This window comes from Antechinus flavipes, chromosome 2 (genome assembly GCF_016432865.1).
Source record: "Antechinus flavipes isolate AdamAnt ecotype Samford, QLD, Australia chromosome 2, AdamAnt_v2, whole genome shotgun sequence".
Classification (NCBI taxonomy): domain Eukaryota; kingdom Metazoa; phylum Chordata; class Mammalia; order Dasyuromorphia; family Dasyuridae; genus Antechinus; species Antechinus flavipes.
The window spans coordinates 314,637,343-314,654,711 of record NC_067399.1 but is presented as its reverse complement, the minus strand read 5'-3'; the positions used below and the strand labels follow the sequence as shown (position 1 = coordinate 314,654,711).

The following is a 17,369-nucleotide window of genomic DNA, read 5'->3' as shown; positions in this document are numbered from 1 at the left end:
TTCACCTTCATAGAACTCCACAGCGACCTTTAAAAATGACTTTTTAGACTTTCTCACAAGGGAAATCAGTATTCTCTAGCCCATTTAGCAGATAATACAACTGATTCCCAAGAAAGATTAGATAACTTGACTGAACATAGGGCAATCAGGGGTAGGATGAGAATTTGATTTCTGTTCTCCAGGATAACAGGGTTCTCTGTTTGGAAAAAGCTTTTCAAGTCACTCAACCTCCTTTCTCACACTTGAACTGACAAAGTCTCTTTAATTTCTTTTCTAATAAAGTAATCCTGGAAACTTGGAGTCTAATGAAGAACCAGATAATATCCACCGAGTCAGCTAAATAGATAAATATCTGTGATGCCAGTTCATTAGGAAGATTTGCAAGATTTTTTTTTCCTCTCTTCTTCATTTTCCTTCCCAACTGCAAAGTACAAAAAAAAAAAAAAAAAAAAAAAAAAAAAGAATAGGATAATAAAATCTGTTAAAAATAATAGAAATGCTTGCATTTAAATAGCTCATTTGGTTTTACAAACATGCTTTCATCATAGCAATCCTGTGAGGCAGGTAGAGCAGAAAATACTTTCATTTGACAGACAAGGAAACTGAGGTCCACAGAAATTAAGTGGTTTGCTTAAAGTCACACAGCTAGTAAGTGCTAGAACTGAGACTTGAACCTAAGACTGATGACTCTAAATCTAGTATTGTTTCTACTATATTAAAAAAAAAAAAGTATTGCCTATTTAATCAACTTCCTGATAAATGCTGAAATGCCATCTAGCAGGGCTTCTCAAACTTTTTAAATAGAGGGCCAGTTTACTGTCCCTCAGACTGTTGGAGGGCCAGACTATAGTAAAAACAAAAACTTTGTTTTGTGGGCCTTTAAATAAAGAAACTTCATAGCCCTTGGTGAGGGGGATAAACGTCCTCAGCTGCCGCATCTGGCCCACGGGCCGAAGGACCCCTGCTAGAAGTCTAAAGAGTCAGAACCTAATCTTATGTTCTCCCTAGTGCCCAGAAGTGTCTTCCCCTCTGCTGCTTCTCACTTTATCCTATGGAAAGAGCCTTGTTTTGTCTCATAGACTGCTATGAATTGAGCCAAAACTTTCCTTTCTCCTTATGACAGTCCTTCCTGACCCTAATGCTTTCCCTTACTGTGTACTGGACAACTGCTGCATTTAACCCATATTCCTAAGGAAGTTCTTTGGGATCCCAAGCTAATTAATTTAACAATGGCTCTACACTCAACTACACTGTGTTACGGCAACAACAATAATGTTCAGTCATAGCTGCTCTTTGTAACCCCATTTGGTGTTTTCTTGGCACAGGTATTGTAGTGGTTTGCCATTTCCTTCTCCAACTCATTTTACAGATGAGGAAACTGAGGCAAATAGGTTGAGTAACTTGTCCAAGGTCACCCCGTTAACAAGCGTCTGAAGCCAGATTTAAACTCAGAAAGATGAGTCTCAAGAAGATAAGAGAGCCTATCTTTAGGTCTATCTACTTTACCACATAATTTTAGAAGACCAAAATCTAATTCATGAAATAAGGGAAGGCTGTTTGATGTTCCTCAGATAGAAATCAAAGGGGAGTCAAAAGTGATTTAGTTATTTGTTGGTTCCCTGAGCTAATTGTTGAAGGAAAAATTTCCCTATCAAGTCTTAGTTGTCTTTGTTACTTGTAAATCTTTCCCTCAGTTAGTGTATTTGTGTGCCCTTTAAGTGTAGTTTAATCTCTTAACTGACTTAGTTTACCTATGGAGTTTGTTTGATGAACTTTGTTTCCTTGGGAGTTGTGTAAGATTTTGACTGTTCAACTAAGTTTTGGGAAAAAAAAAAAACTCTTAAAAATAACTTTAAATCACAAAACTTTCTATTAATAACAATGTCATCCCCAAGTCCACCATTTTCAGAAAAGTTCTTCTCTTTTAGGGTAAAATCTTTAAAAACAAAAAATATCTGCAAAGCCTTCCTCAGAAACTTGTTTGTAACATCTCCTGAGAGTTTTTTTCCTTCTTTTGAAGGTCGTCCCAAGTTGGAATCAAGTTAGATAAATTCTTTCAATAAGCATTTATTTAGCATATAGGAACCAGAAGAGATGAGTAACTCCAGAGAGTCTCGTGGAGTAGAAAGGAGATGACACAAACACATTACAGGATAACTGTATTAAGAAACGCTGTCTAATATGCTAATTGGCTGTTCTCTTTTCTCTTTTAATGGAACGGTCCGCTGGGATATGTATGACTTCTCCAGCCCTTCTCCCTGGGAGCTTAGGGCTACCGTTCAAGTTTTAAAACCCTAGTTGAACTACAACTCCCAGAAGGTTCTGCCGCGCCGCGTATGCGCAGTGGAGAGAGTTGGCTGGAGAGGAGGATCTCCCGATTCCCCGGCGTAGAAAACGAAAGGTCGGTAGGGGGAAGCCGGTAAGTGACTGTTTTGTGCTGTCCTGCTTGCACTGGAGGTTGGGCCGCATTCTCCCTGGATGAGGCACGGGGAGGGGACGGGGGAGAAGAGATGTATTTTTTCCTCCAACTCCCCCCCGGAGTGGGCAGAATTAGGATTAACAGAACGCAGGCGTGGAATTTAGAACGTTTTTTTTAAACTAACCCCACGAGGCTGAGCCTGTGCAGCGGGGGAGTTCTGCAGGTGCCCTCGGCCCGCAGGTCGGTGGCGGGAGGCTCAGCCGCTGGGGAGGTGGAAGGTCTTCAGTCGCACCTGGTCGCTGGGGATTCCAAAAGCCAGCCCCGAGAGCCAACCCGGAGCTTGTCATTTATTCCCCAGCTGGCCGGCTGCCTAAAGGTGATGGATCTGGGAGCTCCCAGAGAGCCTCCTAGAGGTGACTCCCAGGATTCAGTGCACCCAAGCCCGCTGTTGCAGCGCATACTGTCAGTTTAGGTCCATACCCATTGTTTTACAGAAGAGGAAACTGAGGCCCATTGGGGCGAAGCGACCAGCTTCGCGGTGCAAGCTGGCAGGAGAACGTTCTGTAACGCTTTCGTTAGGCTGTAACTGGAGTGGTGGATTCTTTGCCCTGATGACCGGTGATGGACATAACTGTCAGTCATCCAGGATGGACAGATGTGGAGGGGGCTGCTGTCTGCATGGATGGAAGAAGTTGTCCACGTGATGAGATTCCAAGTCCTTGGAAGTATAGGGTAGAACAACATAAAATTAAAAACAAGAGCCTCTCAAGGCTGAGAATGAACGTACAAAGGGGCATGTTGGATTAGGAGTCAGAAGAACTGAACTGAGTTCTAGTTCAGCCTCCTTTGTATGTTGCGTGTAACTTAAATTTTACTTTCCTTTTTTTTATTCCCCTACTTAACAAATATATATTTTATCTCCCTCTCCAGATTGGCTCTGATTAGCTGTATGACTTTACTCAAATCATTTAAGGGCTCCAGGTCTATTTCTTGGATTTTAAAAATAGGGGAGTTGACTGGATGAATTGTTTCTAGTATCTTATCTAGATCTTTAACCTTTGCCAGAGGTGAAATCTGTGCCTCAAGAATTAGTCAACCAACAGATATTTACTGAACAGGCTGTGTACCTAGTCTGAAGAAGAATACAGAACATGGCAAGGACAGCTGGAGAAAGAAAACTAAGACGCAGAAGTCAATTAAGGGCCAAATTGCTCTAAAGGAGAGGTCAGTATAGACTGAAATGGACTGGATAGTACTTGAACTTATTTCTTGTCTCTCTGTTTTTATAATAAATTTCTTGAAGGCAAGAACTTTTTAAGAAATTGATTAGCCCCCAGCCATATGCATAGAAGATACTTAACAAATATTTCTTCTAATTTTAAGTGGCTTGATTTTAATGAAGTCTTCACCGGAAATTTGTTTTTAGATAATGTTTGGATAGAAAAAGGTGATGAATGCCATTTCTCTAACTGGTAGACTTTCATTGGCACCTATTCCAGTGCTATTGGATAAACATCTTCCATATACTTCTTAGTCACAAAATCTTCATCCATGTTTGACTCAGCCTCTTGCAAGATATGTGACTTGTCATTTAACTGATAGGAACCTCAGTTTCCTGACTTGTAATGCACGTAATGATGTCTGTTTTGCCCACCTCAGATAATAGGCGCAGTTTGTCACTAGATTTATATTTGAAGCCTTTTCAGCATGATACATCTGCCAATTTGTACTTTCTTTATGTGTTAGTTTTTAAGAGACTAGTCTGGGACTTCCCCTCTGCTCTCCTGAATTTTAGCCTTAGGCTGACCAAAGAAAGATTTGCATTTATTTTCCACTGCATTATAATGTTCTGTATAAATATGAGATGCTATTATTTTCTCAAATCAAATAAAGGAGTTCCCTCTCAGATTGTCTAAAGAACAAAAGAACACTTGGATCTTTTTCCCGTTTTCAAAAATCTATGTATCTCTTAGTCAACTGAAAAATTATTTTATTAACAGGAAAAACATGTGTTTGAAAAACTAGATTTCTGAGGGCCTTTTCAGCTTTGACATTTCTATGGCTCTATAACTTCTGTGCTCAATCAGTCCCTCACAAGTGAAACATCCTATTCCAACTCCCTGCTTCCTTGTTGGGCCTCTCACTCTGCATGTTGTTTATTAGTTATCCTTGGATTTTAATGACCTACCTGAAGTTCTCCTTCTTCCTTGGAGCAAATCAAAGGGTTAATTCCGAATTTGGTGTAGGCATTTTTCTGGCTTTCTTCTCCATCATCTTCCCAATGTTCTAGACATTTGCTCTGGATCTATGGCACTGATCTCCTTGGTTTTCTTAAAAGTTCATTCCCTTTTCAGGGATGAGAAGGCATGATGGTTCCAGTTCATCATTCTTAGAAAGTGGAGCAGTGTAACTGAAAGATTGAGGTAATGTGAGATCATATCTCTTGTTTTCTGGAGCCAGTCCAGCCACAGATCAGTGACTGAAAAGCTTCTTTCTATAATGACTTTCTAGTTCTGAGTGGTCAGTGCTCCATTTAGCTGTACCCTGGAGAGGGGTGTCAGTTTTGTTCATTACTCATTCACTTAGTTACAAGATTCTTATTCTCCATTTTCATGACCCATTGGGGTTTCTTTTGCGATGTGGGACCACTGATGTACTTCTTATCATTGATTTAGCAATAATATAGTCACATACTCCACTTGCCTTGATTGGCAATTTGCTAGTAAATGCCCTCTTGTATAGATCTTATCTAGAGGCAACTTAGTGTGAGGGTGGATGGAGTGCTAGACCTGTAGGTAGGAAGATGAGAGTACAAATCCAGCCTCAGTTACTGGACAAGTCACTTAATTTGTATCTGCTTTAGTTTCCTCATCTGTAAAATGGGGATAATGATGGCGTTTACCCAGCAGGGCTATTGTGAGCTTCAAATGAGATGATTTTTTTTTCAAGTGCTTTGTAAACCATAAAACACTATACAAATGCCAATCATTAATATATTATTATGATAATGATGTAGTTATCATTATCCCTTCATACCACTGCTGCACAAATTGCCCTAATACATAGAAGTATGCTCATGTCATTTCTCGAAAATTTCAATAACTTTTGACTTACTATCAAGTAAGATTTAAATTCTTGTGTCTGGCTTTCAAGCTCTCTGAAATCTGATAATACCCTATCTTTCTGGTCTTATAATATTTCTTGTCTTCTTATTCTATATTCCAGCCAAATTGGACTGTTCTTTCCCCAAACATAACCTGAGCTTTTCCACCTCCACACTTTTACTCACACTGTTCCCTTTTTCTGGAAGGGTCTTTCCTATCCTCAAAGAACAATTGATACTTATTCTTTAAAATCCATTTCAACTGCCCTCCTCTAAGAGTCTTTTCTTGATTGTCTCATGCTTCACATGGCACTTTGGTTCATACTTTTCTAATGCCCATCCTACATTATTTTGAGTTACAATTATCTGTTACCATATCCTCTAACTAGACCACAGATAGCCTCCTTCACAGCATCTATTTCTTATTTAAAGTTGCTATGTCCACCAGCATTTATTAGATGCTTAATAAATGTTTGCTGAATTGAATTATATTCAGTTTATTAGAATCAAAATTCTAAGATTCAAACAATTTCTTCCCTTTTTCTAAAATCTATTTAATTATGTTTTCCAAGGGAGTAAAATCTCAATAATCAATCTTGTTGATTGACAATTATTTTTTGAACATTTTACACAGACAAAGTATGATTCTGGCTTCTATGCGTTATCAGAGGAGTACAATCAATTAATATTGACTTAGTGTTTGTTATGTGTGTCAGGTACTGTGTGAAATACTAGGCCACATATATGTCCATAAGACATGGTTCTTGCTTTCAAGAAGAACTTTACCCAAGTAAAGCTTCTTGATGAGAATTTAGTGAGTCCATGTGAACCACCCCAAAACTGCCATGCTTTCTGCTTAATGATTAGCATTCAGGGTGTTTAGCTTCTCAGCTCCCTAGTGAGATAGGACTAACTGAGAAGTCAGTTAAAAGCCAAAGGAGCAGGACAAACCAGAACAGGTGATTCATTAAGCAAGAGTTTAACCATGTGAGGTGTTTTCATCCTTTGGCATATTTCACCACTGACAGGGTCTTTTAAGATACCTGGAAGGAGTACTCTACCTGACACAGGATGGAAAACTCTCACTCTGGTCTCTATTTAGAGTCCATCAGGCTCTCTATCATCATTTTATGTATTCCGATGTTCACTTCCTTCACTCTTTGGGGGACGTTTGCATGGAAGCCAGGTCTCTGGGAATCTGGGTCTCTTTTTGCTTCTGCTTCCTCCTAGAGAACAAAACTCCTCCTTGAGTGGACAGGACCTCGCATCTGCTCTGTTTAATCTTCAGGTTCATCTCTGGTGACTGGCACCAGCTTGTCATCCCGAGCTGGGGGGGTTGGCCACCCGTGTGGCCAGGGGATTGCACAGTCTGTTGTTTAGGTATTTCACGGGCCTTGGTGTTAGTACAGCCGGAAAGGCAGAGTCCCGCCCCGCAGCGAGTACGACTGTGGCACAGGGCAGCCATCCCAGTGATTCTTTTGTGACAGGTCGTTCAACCAATAAGGTGTCAGTAATTTCTGTTACAGGCCAGACCTTGTGCTAGAATGGGTCAAAAGAGAAACGAAATAGCTCATGCTGTCAAGGGGCTGTCCTTATACAAGTACAGACACATAACTCAGGTAGGTCTGTGATTTCATTGACCAGGAGAATTCCTTGAGTGAGTTAGTCCATTCGTGGCTAACATTTTGTGATTTCTGTCATAAATTTGTCAGAGGAGGTTCACTTCTCTCTCTTGACTTAGCAAGGGTACATCTAAACACTCTGAATGTCTAGTCTTTAGTAATCCCAGACGTTTGTTACAAGACCAGCTTCTCTTCTCCTGATCATAAAATCTTTAACTCCATTCCTGCTTTGGCATATCTCATTGATTATGTCACAGACTTTGATTATTAAATTTTGTTTTTTTTCCCAATTAACTAAAATCCATCTTCTTTCTCTTACCTTCCTCCATTGAAAAAAAAAAAAAGGAAAATAAAAATCCTTCTAATACCTATAAAGCAAATCTCCACATTGGCCATGTTCTTTTTTCCCCTACCCTCCAGAAATAGGCTTTAATTTGTACCCTAAATTCTTTGTCAGGAGGTGGGCCACAAATTTCATCATGGGTCCTCTAGAATCATAATTGGTCATTGTGTTGATAAGGCCTTTAATGTTAACATTAAAACCCAGCATTACAAGATTGTTATTATTGTATAAATTGTTCTGTAGACCCTGGTCACTTTCCTCTATCTCAGTTCATACAAATCCTTCCAGTTTCTTCTGAAATTATCCCCTTCATCATTTCTTATGGCAGAATAATACTTTATTGCATTCATATACCATAACTTGTTCAGCCATTCCCTCTTTGATGAGTACTCCCTCAATTTTGAGTTCTTTGCCCCTGCAGAAATGTCTACTATAAATGTTTTGTTCATATGGGTCCTTTTTCCTCTTTGATCTCTTTGCTTTATAGACCTAGAAATGGTATCACTGGGGTAAAAGGTATGTACAGTTTAGTAACTTTTTAGGAGTAGTTCCAAATTATTGTGCAAAATGTTTGGACCAGCTCATAACTTCACCAGCAGTGCATTAATATACCTGTTTTCCCACAGCCTCTCCAGCATTTTCTACTGTGTCATTTAAAAAAATTCAGGTCTACTACCAGCTACATTTTTATTTTAGAAATAGAGGAATGTTTTTGTCCATTTACATCAAATTACTTGGGAATACCTCTGAAATGTAGACTGGGCTTATTAAAAAGTCTTTGTAAAATGACTTGGGAATAGAGAAAATTTTATGACTTAAGTGGAACAAAAAAGAATGTCCTTGAAAATGAATTTAAATTTATTTTTCAGTTAAAAAAGGGCATTTAAAAAGTCTAACCCCTTTCCTGCAGTGCGGGGAACTGATCCCAGTCTTTTGAACCAAAAAATGAAACCTAGGTAAATAATTCAGGCCAATTAGCTTCTTAAACCTTCTTTTATAATAATTGTCAGCAGTGTCAGCAGTAAGAGGAGGAGGAAGGTGTATGTGGGGGGGGGGTGTTATGAACTTGGCAGCCTTGCTTCTTTTAGGATGGGTTTTACTAATGAATTTGAGTGTGGGAAGATTTTTTTTTTTTAACTTTTTTTTTAAAAAAGAAAGGAACAACAACCTTTTAGACTGACTGGGAAGTAGAATGCTGTGATAGTAAAAACATCAAGTACTGAGTTTAAACCCTGGCTGCCATAATGCAGCAGAGAGACTTTGGGCAAATCACTTAAATCTCTCTGAGATTTATTTTCCTTATTGCATTAGTTCATGGGCATTTGGATAATCTAGAAGTCAGAGTACAGTTCTAAGTGATTAAGGCATAGAAGGATTTGTAGTACTTTCCAAAAGAATGTAAGTTCCTTGAGAGCAAGGACTGTTAAATTATTATCTTTGTATCTCCAGAGCCTTACTCGATACATGACATATACTAGATGCTTAATAAATACCTTTGCTTGATCATCAGGTCATATATGCAGAGTGAGAGTCAAAGGAACCATATAGGTTATCTACTTCAAGAGTTTTGTTTTACAGATAAGGAGATTGAGGTTCAAAGAGTTAGCAGCTAATCCATAGAATGTTGGCTTTGGATTCAGAAGACCTGAAAACAAATACCACCTCTTACACTTACTAGCTGGAACATTGGGCAAATCAGTTAACTTTTCTCAGCCTCAGTTTGCTCATGATATCCCCTACTTCAAATGAGATAATGTGAGTTTTTTGGTAAACCTTATATTTTAGCTTTATATATATAAATAAAGCTTTTATAAATGCTAGCTGTTATTAAAGATCTTGGTCAAGGTCATGCTGGTAGAAATGGCAGAAACAGCACTTAGGACTTAGGTCCTATGACCCCAGGGTCAACAATCTTTCCATTGTACCATGCTTGCTTCCAATGAGAATTGAGATGATTAGACGAAATAATTTTGTAAATCACAACATGTGTACACTATTATTATCTAAGTAATGTTGGGCATATTATGAGAAAAATGCTTTGTAAATCTTTAAACACTATGTAAAATGAAGTTGTTTTTATTAATATCACTTGATGAGCCAGTCTGGGAGAAAGGCTGAATGTGGTGCTGGCCAAGGGGGAATTGAGGCATAGGGTGAGAGGTTATTAGTCTAAATTTAAGCCATATATTATCCTGGAACTGTCCTATAGACTTGTAAAGTGGTCAAGAAAACCTCAAATGGGGTCATGAAGAATCAGACCTGATTGAAACAACCGAACAGCAGCAGAGATCTGGGTTAGTCTTTTGGAGAGCTGGTGGTTTAGGGCTTTCTCCTTGTCAGTAGCTTCAGCTCAAGAGTTCGGGTCTAGTGTCAGCTTTCTATACTTTAGCGCCTTGTAGACATAAAAAAGGGAAGAGCACTTTAATGGCCAGAGCCCATGAAGGAGGGCTTCTGGATGGCTCAGGGATTAGAGCGCTAGGTCTGAAGTCAGGAAAGACTCATCTGAGTTCAGATCTGGCCCCAGACACTTACCAGCTGTGTGACTCTGAGCAAGTCTCTTAGCCCTAGTTGCCTCAGTTTCCTTATCTGTAAAATGAGCCAGAGAAGGAAATGGTGAATTACTCTAGTATCTCTGCCAGGAAAATCCAAATGGGGTTATGGAGAGACGGATATGACTGGAAAATGACTGAACAGCAACCTCATGGGGGAGGGACACTGCCCACCTAATGGCAGGCCAGACAGTAAGTGAGAAAAGAGACTCAAGAGGGAAGGGGGGGATGATCTCTCTTAGAGCATTGATCTGGATTTAGGGCCCCCTCCCATCAACATGTTGACTAGGTTAATGTAGTTGATCGATTGATTCTGCAAACATGTAGGAAGATGGGCAAAGCATTGTACGAGAGAGGAGAAAAGGCCCTGTCTACGAGAATTTTGTAGTCACACTGAGTACTGCCTTTATTTTTGTTATAAGGGAACATGTTTAGCTGTGTTGGGCCTAGTTGGGTAAAGGAAGGCCCATGAGATGCCCCACCTGCGGGGTTCCCCCTTTGGCACAGGAAAGGAAAGACGCATTGCTCTATGTCCACAGGAAAGTCTGCTTCCCCGTGCCGGGGCTCCCTCCTGTACGTGGGATTGGAGAAGTATGCGTCTCATGCCAGCATCCTACATAGCAATGGAGAGGTACATATTTGTACAGGTCAGCATTCCTCCATAGACATGGGATGGGAGAGGGGCAAGTCTGTACATACCAACATCCCCTCTTGTATATAAGAATGAAAAAGTGTGTTTCTGTATATGTCAGTATTTCCTGATTTTCATGGGCAAGGAGAAGCAAAATGGCATGGTTTTGGAGTCAGGAAGTTTTGGATCTGGAAATGAGTAAGAAAAAAACAAAAGGAGTCAGTAAAGCTAACTATTGTTATTATTATTGAAAACCCCAAACATCTGGAAAGTTGGCCAGATTGCAGGGCTTAACGTGTCCTTCTCCCCCCTCCCCCTCCCCCCGAGGCAATTGCGTGAATTGCCCAGGGTCACACAGGTAGTAAGTGTTAAGTCTTTGAGGTCACATTTGAACTCAGGTCCTCCTGACTTCAGGGCTGGTGCTCTATCCACTGCAATACCTAGTTGCCCCCCAAAAAACAAAACAAAACAAAACACTATTAAGTAAGAAAAATAATCACAGCATCGTAGATTTAAAGTTTAGAAGAACCTTAGAAGCATTTAGTTCAGCTCCTTTATTTTTATTACTGAGGAAATTGAATCACAAAAAGGGTAAATGGCTTGCTCAGGATTATAAGCGAGAAAGTATTTTGAAGTATGTTTTGAACTCAGTCTTTTTGATGACAAATCCAGTGTCCCATCCACTGCCATTCTAGCTTACCCTATTCCTCTGCATTGAAGGGAAAAAATATCCTGGTCTTTAAAAAAAATTTATATTTACTTTCTTTTTGAATTTATGAGATATCACAAACAATTTCATAATAGTATAATAAAAAACATTGCACATAAAACTGTAAATCTATTATGTACAACTTGCTATTCCTTTAAAAATATAATAAAATTATTAAATAAATTTCTTTTTTTCCCTTTTCTTCTCCCTCCTGCCTCCCCATCCTAGAGATGGCTACCATTAGACACAAATATATATCTATATGTAAAATTGTTTCACCCATATGGTCTCTCTTGCTTTCTTTTTCAGGGGTGGATAGACAATATGGCCAGGAGGGCACTGAAAATTGTTTCTTGGACCAGCATGGCCCTGGCTTCCTCTGGCTTCTACTTCTACAGTAACAAGTATCTGGACCCCAATGATTTTGGAGCAGTCAGGATAGGCAGAGCTGTAGCCACAGTAAGTTTTCCCAGTGGGAATGGATTGCTTTAAAGCCTCATTGTAGAGACTTTAGGAATAATTATCGATATAGCTGAACACACACATACATACATGGCTGCAGAAATATTATATAAATCATATTACACCTATGCATGCTAGCATACTACCTTTTAAACAGTATTTTTTCCAATTACATGTAAAGATAATTTTTAATATTCTTTTTTTTTTAAATTAAAGCTTTTTATTTTCAAAACATATGAATGGATAATTTTTCAACATTGACCCTTGCAAAACCTTATGTTCCAAATCCCCCCCCCCCCTTTTCCTTACCACCTCCCCTACATGGCAAATAATTCAATATATGTTAAACATAGTAGAAATATATGTTAACTCTAATACACACACACACACACACACACACACACACACACACACACACACATTTATACAGCTGACTTGCACAAGAAAAATCAGATCAAAAAGGACAAAAAATGAGAAAGAAAGCAAAATGCAAGTAAACAACCACAAAAAGAGTGAAAAGGCTATTTTGTGATCCATACAGTTCCACAGTCCTCTCTCTGGGTGTAGTTGGCTCTCTTCATCACAAGATCATTGGAACTGACTTGTATCATCTCACTGTTTAAAAGAGCCACGTCCATCAGAATTGATCATTGTATAATGTTGTTTCTGTGTACAATGATCTTCTGGTTTTGCTCATTTCACTTAGCGTCAGTTCATGTAGGTCTCTCCAGGCCTCTCTGAAATCATCTTGCTAATTATTTCTTATAGAACAATAATATTCCATAATAACATTCATATACCATAATTTATTCAGCCATTCTCCATATGATGAGTATCCACTCAGCCATTAAGAAAAGGGCTGCCACAAACATTTTTGTACATGTGGGTCCCTTTTCTTCCTTTATGATCTCTTTGGGATATAGGCCCAGTAGTAACACTGCTGGATCAAAGAGTATGCACAGTTTAACATTTCATTTTTTAATAAAATTTTGAGTTCCAATTTTTTTTTCTCTTGTCTCCCACTCACCCTCCTGATGACAGTAAGCAATTTGATACAGTTTTAGACATGGAAAATCATGTCAAACATATTTCCAAATTAGTTATGTTGTGTAAGAAGAAAAAGAACAAAAGAAAAAACTACCAAAAATAAAGTAAAAATAGTATGTTTCGATCTGTATTTGAACTCTTATCAGTTATTTCTCTGAATGTAGATAGGATTTTCCATCCTAAGTTTTTTGGAATTGTTCTGGATCACTGTATCAGCACATTTTCCAATATGCCACATTGTTGTCGTCTTCCAACTGAGTCCATGATTCTCAAGCACCTTGTGCAGTGTCTGGCACATAGTAGGTAGGATTCTCTGTCTTTTATCTAGGTGGCTTACTGAGTGACTGGATGGCCCAGTCCTGGGCCTGGAGTCAAGAAGATTCATATTCTTGATTTCAAATCTGGCTTCAGATACTGACTAGTTTTGGGCAAGTCACTTAACTCTGTTATGAATTGGAGAAAGAAATGGCAAATCCCTCTATTATTTTCACCAAGAAAACACAAAATGGGGTTACAGGCACAACTGAAATGACTGAAAAATAACAACAAAAAGGTAGCTTATTGGATAGTATTGGACTTGAAATCAGGATGACCCGAATTCAAATCCTATCTCAGACAATTACAGGTTGTTAAACTTTGGACAAGTAATTTAACCGCTCTCAGCCTCAGTTTCCTCTACTGTAAAAAGAAGAATAATAAAAGTACTTAAATCCCAGGGTTGTTGTAAGGATCAAACCTTAAAACAATAGATAAATATTAGTTATTATTAATGTATGAATGCACAGTAAGTTGTTTGTATCTTGTCGAGATCTGAGAGCTAAATGTATTTTAGGGGTGGGGACATGCCATATGAATTATCTAGTACCTGGTAGGGAGCAGCATCAGGGTATTAAGATTACATATGTCCTTCCTTTGGTTTGCAGACGGCTGTCATCAGTTACGACTACCTTACTTCCCTCCGGAGTGTTCCTTATGGCTCAGAGGAGTATGTACAGCTCAAATCCAAGGTGAGCAGCTGTTGGGACTGTTACCTGAGAGACAGTACCCGCTGACCACATGACTATACCGTGTCTAGCGGACAAAAGCAGGTTTGGAGCTGGGGACAGAGACCCTGCCAAGTGGTGACTGGGCTGTGAAGACAGAAGGAGGAGGGGACCTTCTCCATCTCCACCCTACAGTATCTGCATGCTGGTGGAGAAGCTGTATCCCAGGTTGCCCGGCTTTATTAATTTAAGAGGCAGCTGCCCGAGGTGCTGATACACTCTTGTTGTGTTTTGGGGACAGTGTGTGCTTGGGATGCCTCTGAATAGATGAAGACTCTGTCCCTAAGATAACTCTGTTGGCTTCAGAATTGCTTTGTCAGTGAAAAACCAGTTGAGAGAGGTTAATTACTTTCCTTCCCACTGAATCCTGCACTGGGGCCTCCTGCAAGTCACTGGGGTCCCAGGCTGTCGCTGTGTGCTCAGTATGCAAGGACTAGCCTGTGGAAGCAAGCGGGACTGAACACTCTCTTTGTTCCCTGACTTGGTATGTGCTAGTTAAACTCCAGGAATTGGCTAGGCCAGGGAAGGGGAGGTGGTGGTGGCAAAGAATGTGGAATTGTCACAGTTATTGTGGAGAATGGAACTTGTCAAAAGACAATAATGCATGGTGGAAAGAACACGAGATTTGGAGCTAAAAGGTGTCGGTTTGGGGCAGTGGATAGAGCACCAGCCCTGAAATCAGGAAGACCTGAGTTCAAATCCGGCATCAGACACTTAATACTTTCTAGCTGTATGACCCTAAGCAAATCACTTAACTCCAATTGCCTCAGCAAAAAGAAAAAAAAAAAGAAGGCTTAGGTTTGAATCCTGGCTTTGCCAGTTACCGTTACCACTACTCACTGCTAGCTAGTATTTCTGTAACACTTATTGTATACTAGAAAAATAAGTATACAAGTATATACAATATACTTGTAAATTGTATACAAGTGTATACCCTTAGTGTATACTCTGTGCTAAATGCCTTAAAAACATCTCAAATGATTCTCACAGAAACACAGACTTAGGTGCTATTATTATACCCATTTCACTGATGAGGAAACTGAGGCAAATAGAGGTTAAGAGATTAACATTTATATTTTGTGCTAATATTTATATTGTGCATACTATGTTTCAGACATTGTGCTAAGTTCTTTACAAATATTAGCTTAATTGATCTTCATAACATCCCTGGGAAGTAGTTGCTTTTATTCTCATTTTGTTGATAAAGCAAATGAGGCAAACTGAAGTGTTTTTTTTTTTTTTTTAATAATTTACCCAAGGTCACTTAGTTCATAGTAATAATCATAATGATAATAGTTAAAACCAATATTTATATAGAACTTCCATTCCAGGAACTATGCTAAGTGCTTTACCAATGTTATTTCAATTGATCTTCATAATAACCTTGAGAGTTATCTCCATTCAGATGAGGAAACTGAGGCAAACATTGTTTTGTTTTGTTGTGTTTTTTTTTTTTTTTGAAGTGACTTGCTATATCACATAGATAATAATAATAAATAACAAATCACATTTATATAATTCTTACTAAGTGCTAGGCACGATGCTAAATGCTTTCCAGTTATTTGCTCATTTGATCCTCACAACAACCCTGGGAATTAGATGCTATTGTTATTCTCATTTTATAGAGAGGAAACTGAGGCAGACTTAGGTTAAATGCTTTGCCCAGGGTCACATAGTAAATGTCTAAGGCTGAATTTGAATTCAGATCTTCCTGACTCCAGACATGGGGCTTTATCCATCGTGCCTATCTCTTACCAGCCTTGGGACTTTGGTTAACCATCTAACCTTTCTGAGCATCAGTTTCCTTCTCTGTAATATCATGGGGTTGGGATGGATCAATTTCTAACTCTAAATCTGTGATCCAAGTTTGAGCTGCAGCAGCTTCTCATTGCCCCTGGGAGGGGAATGTGCTCGAGCTGATCTCTAAGCAGTAATGCTGGGGACTATTGCTCTCTCTCCATCTCATTTTCTCTCTCCCCCACCCTGCCAATATCACCTACTTGGTGGTTTATGGCCGCCATTTACATCCCCCCTCTCCCCTTCTGCTAGTGTTACACCCTTGGTGGTTTAGCTCAACATCTGCTTTCAGGTCTCCAGCAGTGTTTTGCAGCATTGGGGACAGAAAACAAAAGAGAATTCTCTGCCTTAGGGGAACCCAGAGAGGAGGTGATGTTGACAAGAAGTTGCATCTGTAATTGTAGGAGTCATCTGAAGGACAGCTCAGTTCCATCTTCTGCAGCACTTGACAGCCTCCAGAGACTCAGTGAGGAATTATACAGACTGGCATCAGATAAGGGAATGGAGGATGGGGAGACTTAGAGTAATTGGCATTGGGTAAGAGGGATATTTAAGACTCGGGGTCCAAGATAGTCTGGGGAACATCTATAGATGGGGGCTGCAGTCTGACAAATGGGGGATAGATTGGCACTGAGGAAACAAGGCTGAAAACTATAGAATTGTCCTCCTAAGTCAGTGCTTATCCATTTCCCAGTGTATCCGATAAAGGAAAGAGCTGAAGGGTAAAACATAATTATCTTACCTGTCAAGCCAGCATTTCTGGGTTCCGGGTGCCAGGAGAATAGATACAATAGATGGTGACTTAGAGAAACACTTCCAAGGTTGGCACTGGTATGTATGGCAATGTCTCTATGACTCAGCAAAGCAGGATAGTATCCCCTTTTGGGGGATGGGGTAGCCCTACTGTGTCAGGTACCACCTAGAATATTAAACTTAACTCCATTTATTTTATTGTGAGAGGATGGTTGATGAACTAGAACTTGTCTGTGACTCCAACTAAACTGTCCTAAGACTAATATTTTAAGGGGCTGAAAGTGTTTATTCTTTTTTTTTAATTTAATTTTTTTTATGAATTTCTTTATGAATCATGTTAGGAGAAAAAAGTCAGAATAAAAGTAAAAGACCACCGGAGAGAAAAAAACAGAAAAAAATAGTGAATATAGCACGTGTTGATTAACATTCAATTTCCACAGTTCTATTCCTGGATGCAGATGGCGTTTTCTATCCAAAGTTTATTGGGATTGCCTTGGAGAAAGTATTCTTTTTTTTTTTTTTTTTTTTTTTTTACAGTTGATTATAGAACTTATTTTATTTACTGTTTCACCCACCAGAGTTTATGGACATAAATCATTTTAGTTAACTCAGTACATTGAAATTCTAGAAAGTGACTTTTTTGTCTTTTGGTGTTGTTTTTTTTTTTTTTTTCCAAGCAAAATAGCATTTTATTAACAGGGGTGATACCTACCAATATAATAGGTCAATGGCCTACCTTGTTTTCTTTTTTTTTTTTTTTTTTTAATTTATTTAAATTTTTTTATTTAATAATTACATTATATTGACACTCATTTCTGTTCCGATTTTTTTTTCCCCTCCCTCCCTCCACCCCCTCCCCTAGATGGCAAGCAGTCCTTTATATGTTGGATA

At 39.1% G+C, this 17,369-nt stretch overlaps 1 protein-coding gene across 7 annotated transcripts in view; it reads left to right on the top strand.

The window, feature by feature from the left end:
• Positions 1-17,369, top strand: part of ADCK1 (aarF domain containing kinase 1) — a 192,523-nt gene that overhangs the window by 36,026 nt on the left and 139,128 nt on the right. Inside the window, exons 4-7 of one of the 7 annotated variants that reach the window (XM_051977503.1) lie at positions 2,250-2,401; positions 3,485-3,643; positions 11,686-11,835; positions 13,809-13,892. In XM_051977503.1, coding sequence (XP_051833463.1) covers positions 11,701-11,835; positions 13,809-13,892 — 219 coding nt within the window. In that variant the 5' untranslated portion in view covers positions 2,250-2,401; positions 3,485-3,643; positions 11,686-11,700. Of the gene's footprint in view, positions 1-2,080; positions 2,420-3,349; positions 3,644-11,685; positions 11,836-13,808; positions 13,893-17,369 lie in introns of those variants that run through there. The other 6 variants (XM_051977504.1, XM_051977500.1, XM_051977499.1 and 3 more) reach the window with 6 other exon arrangements.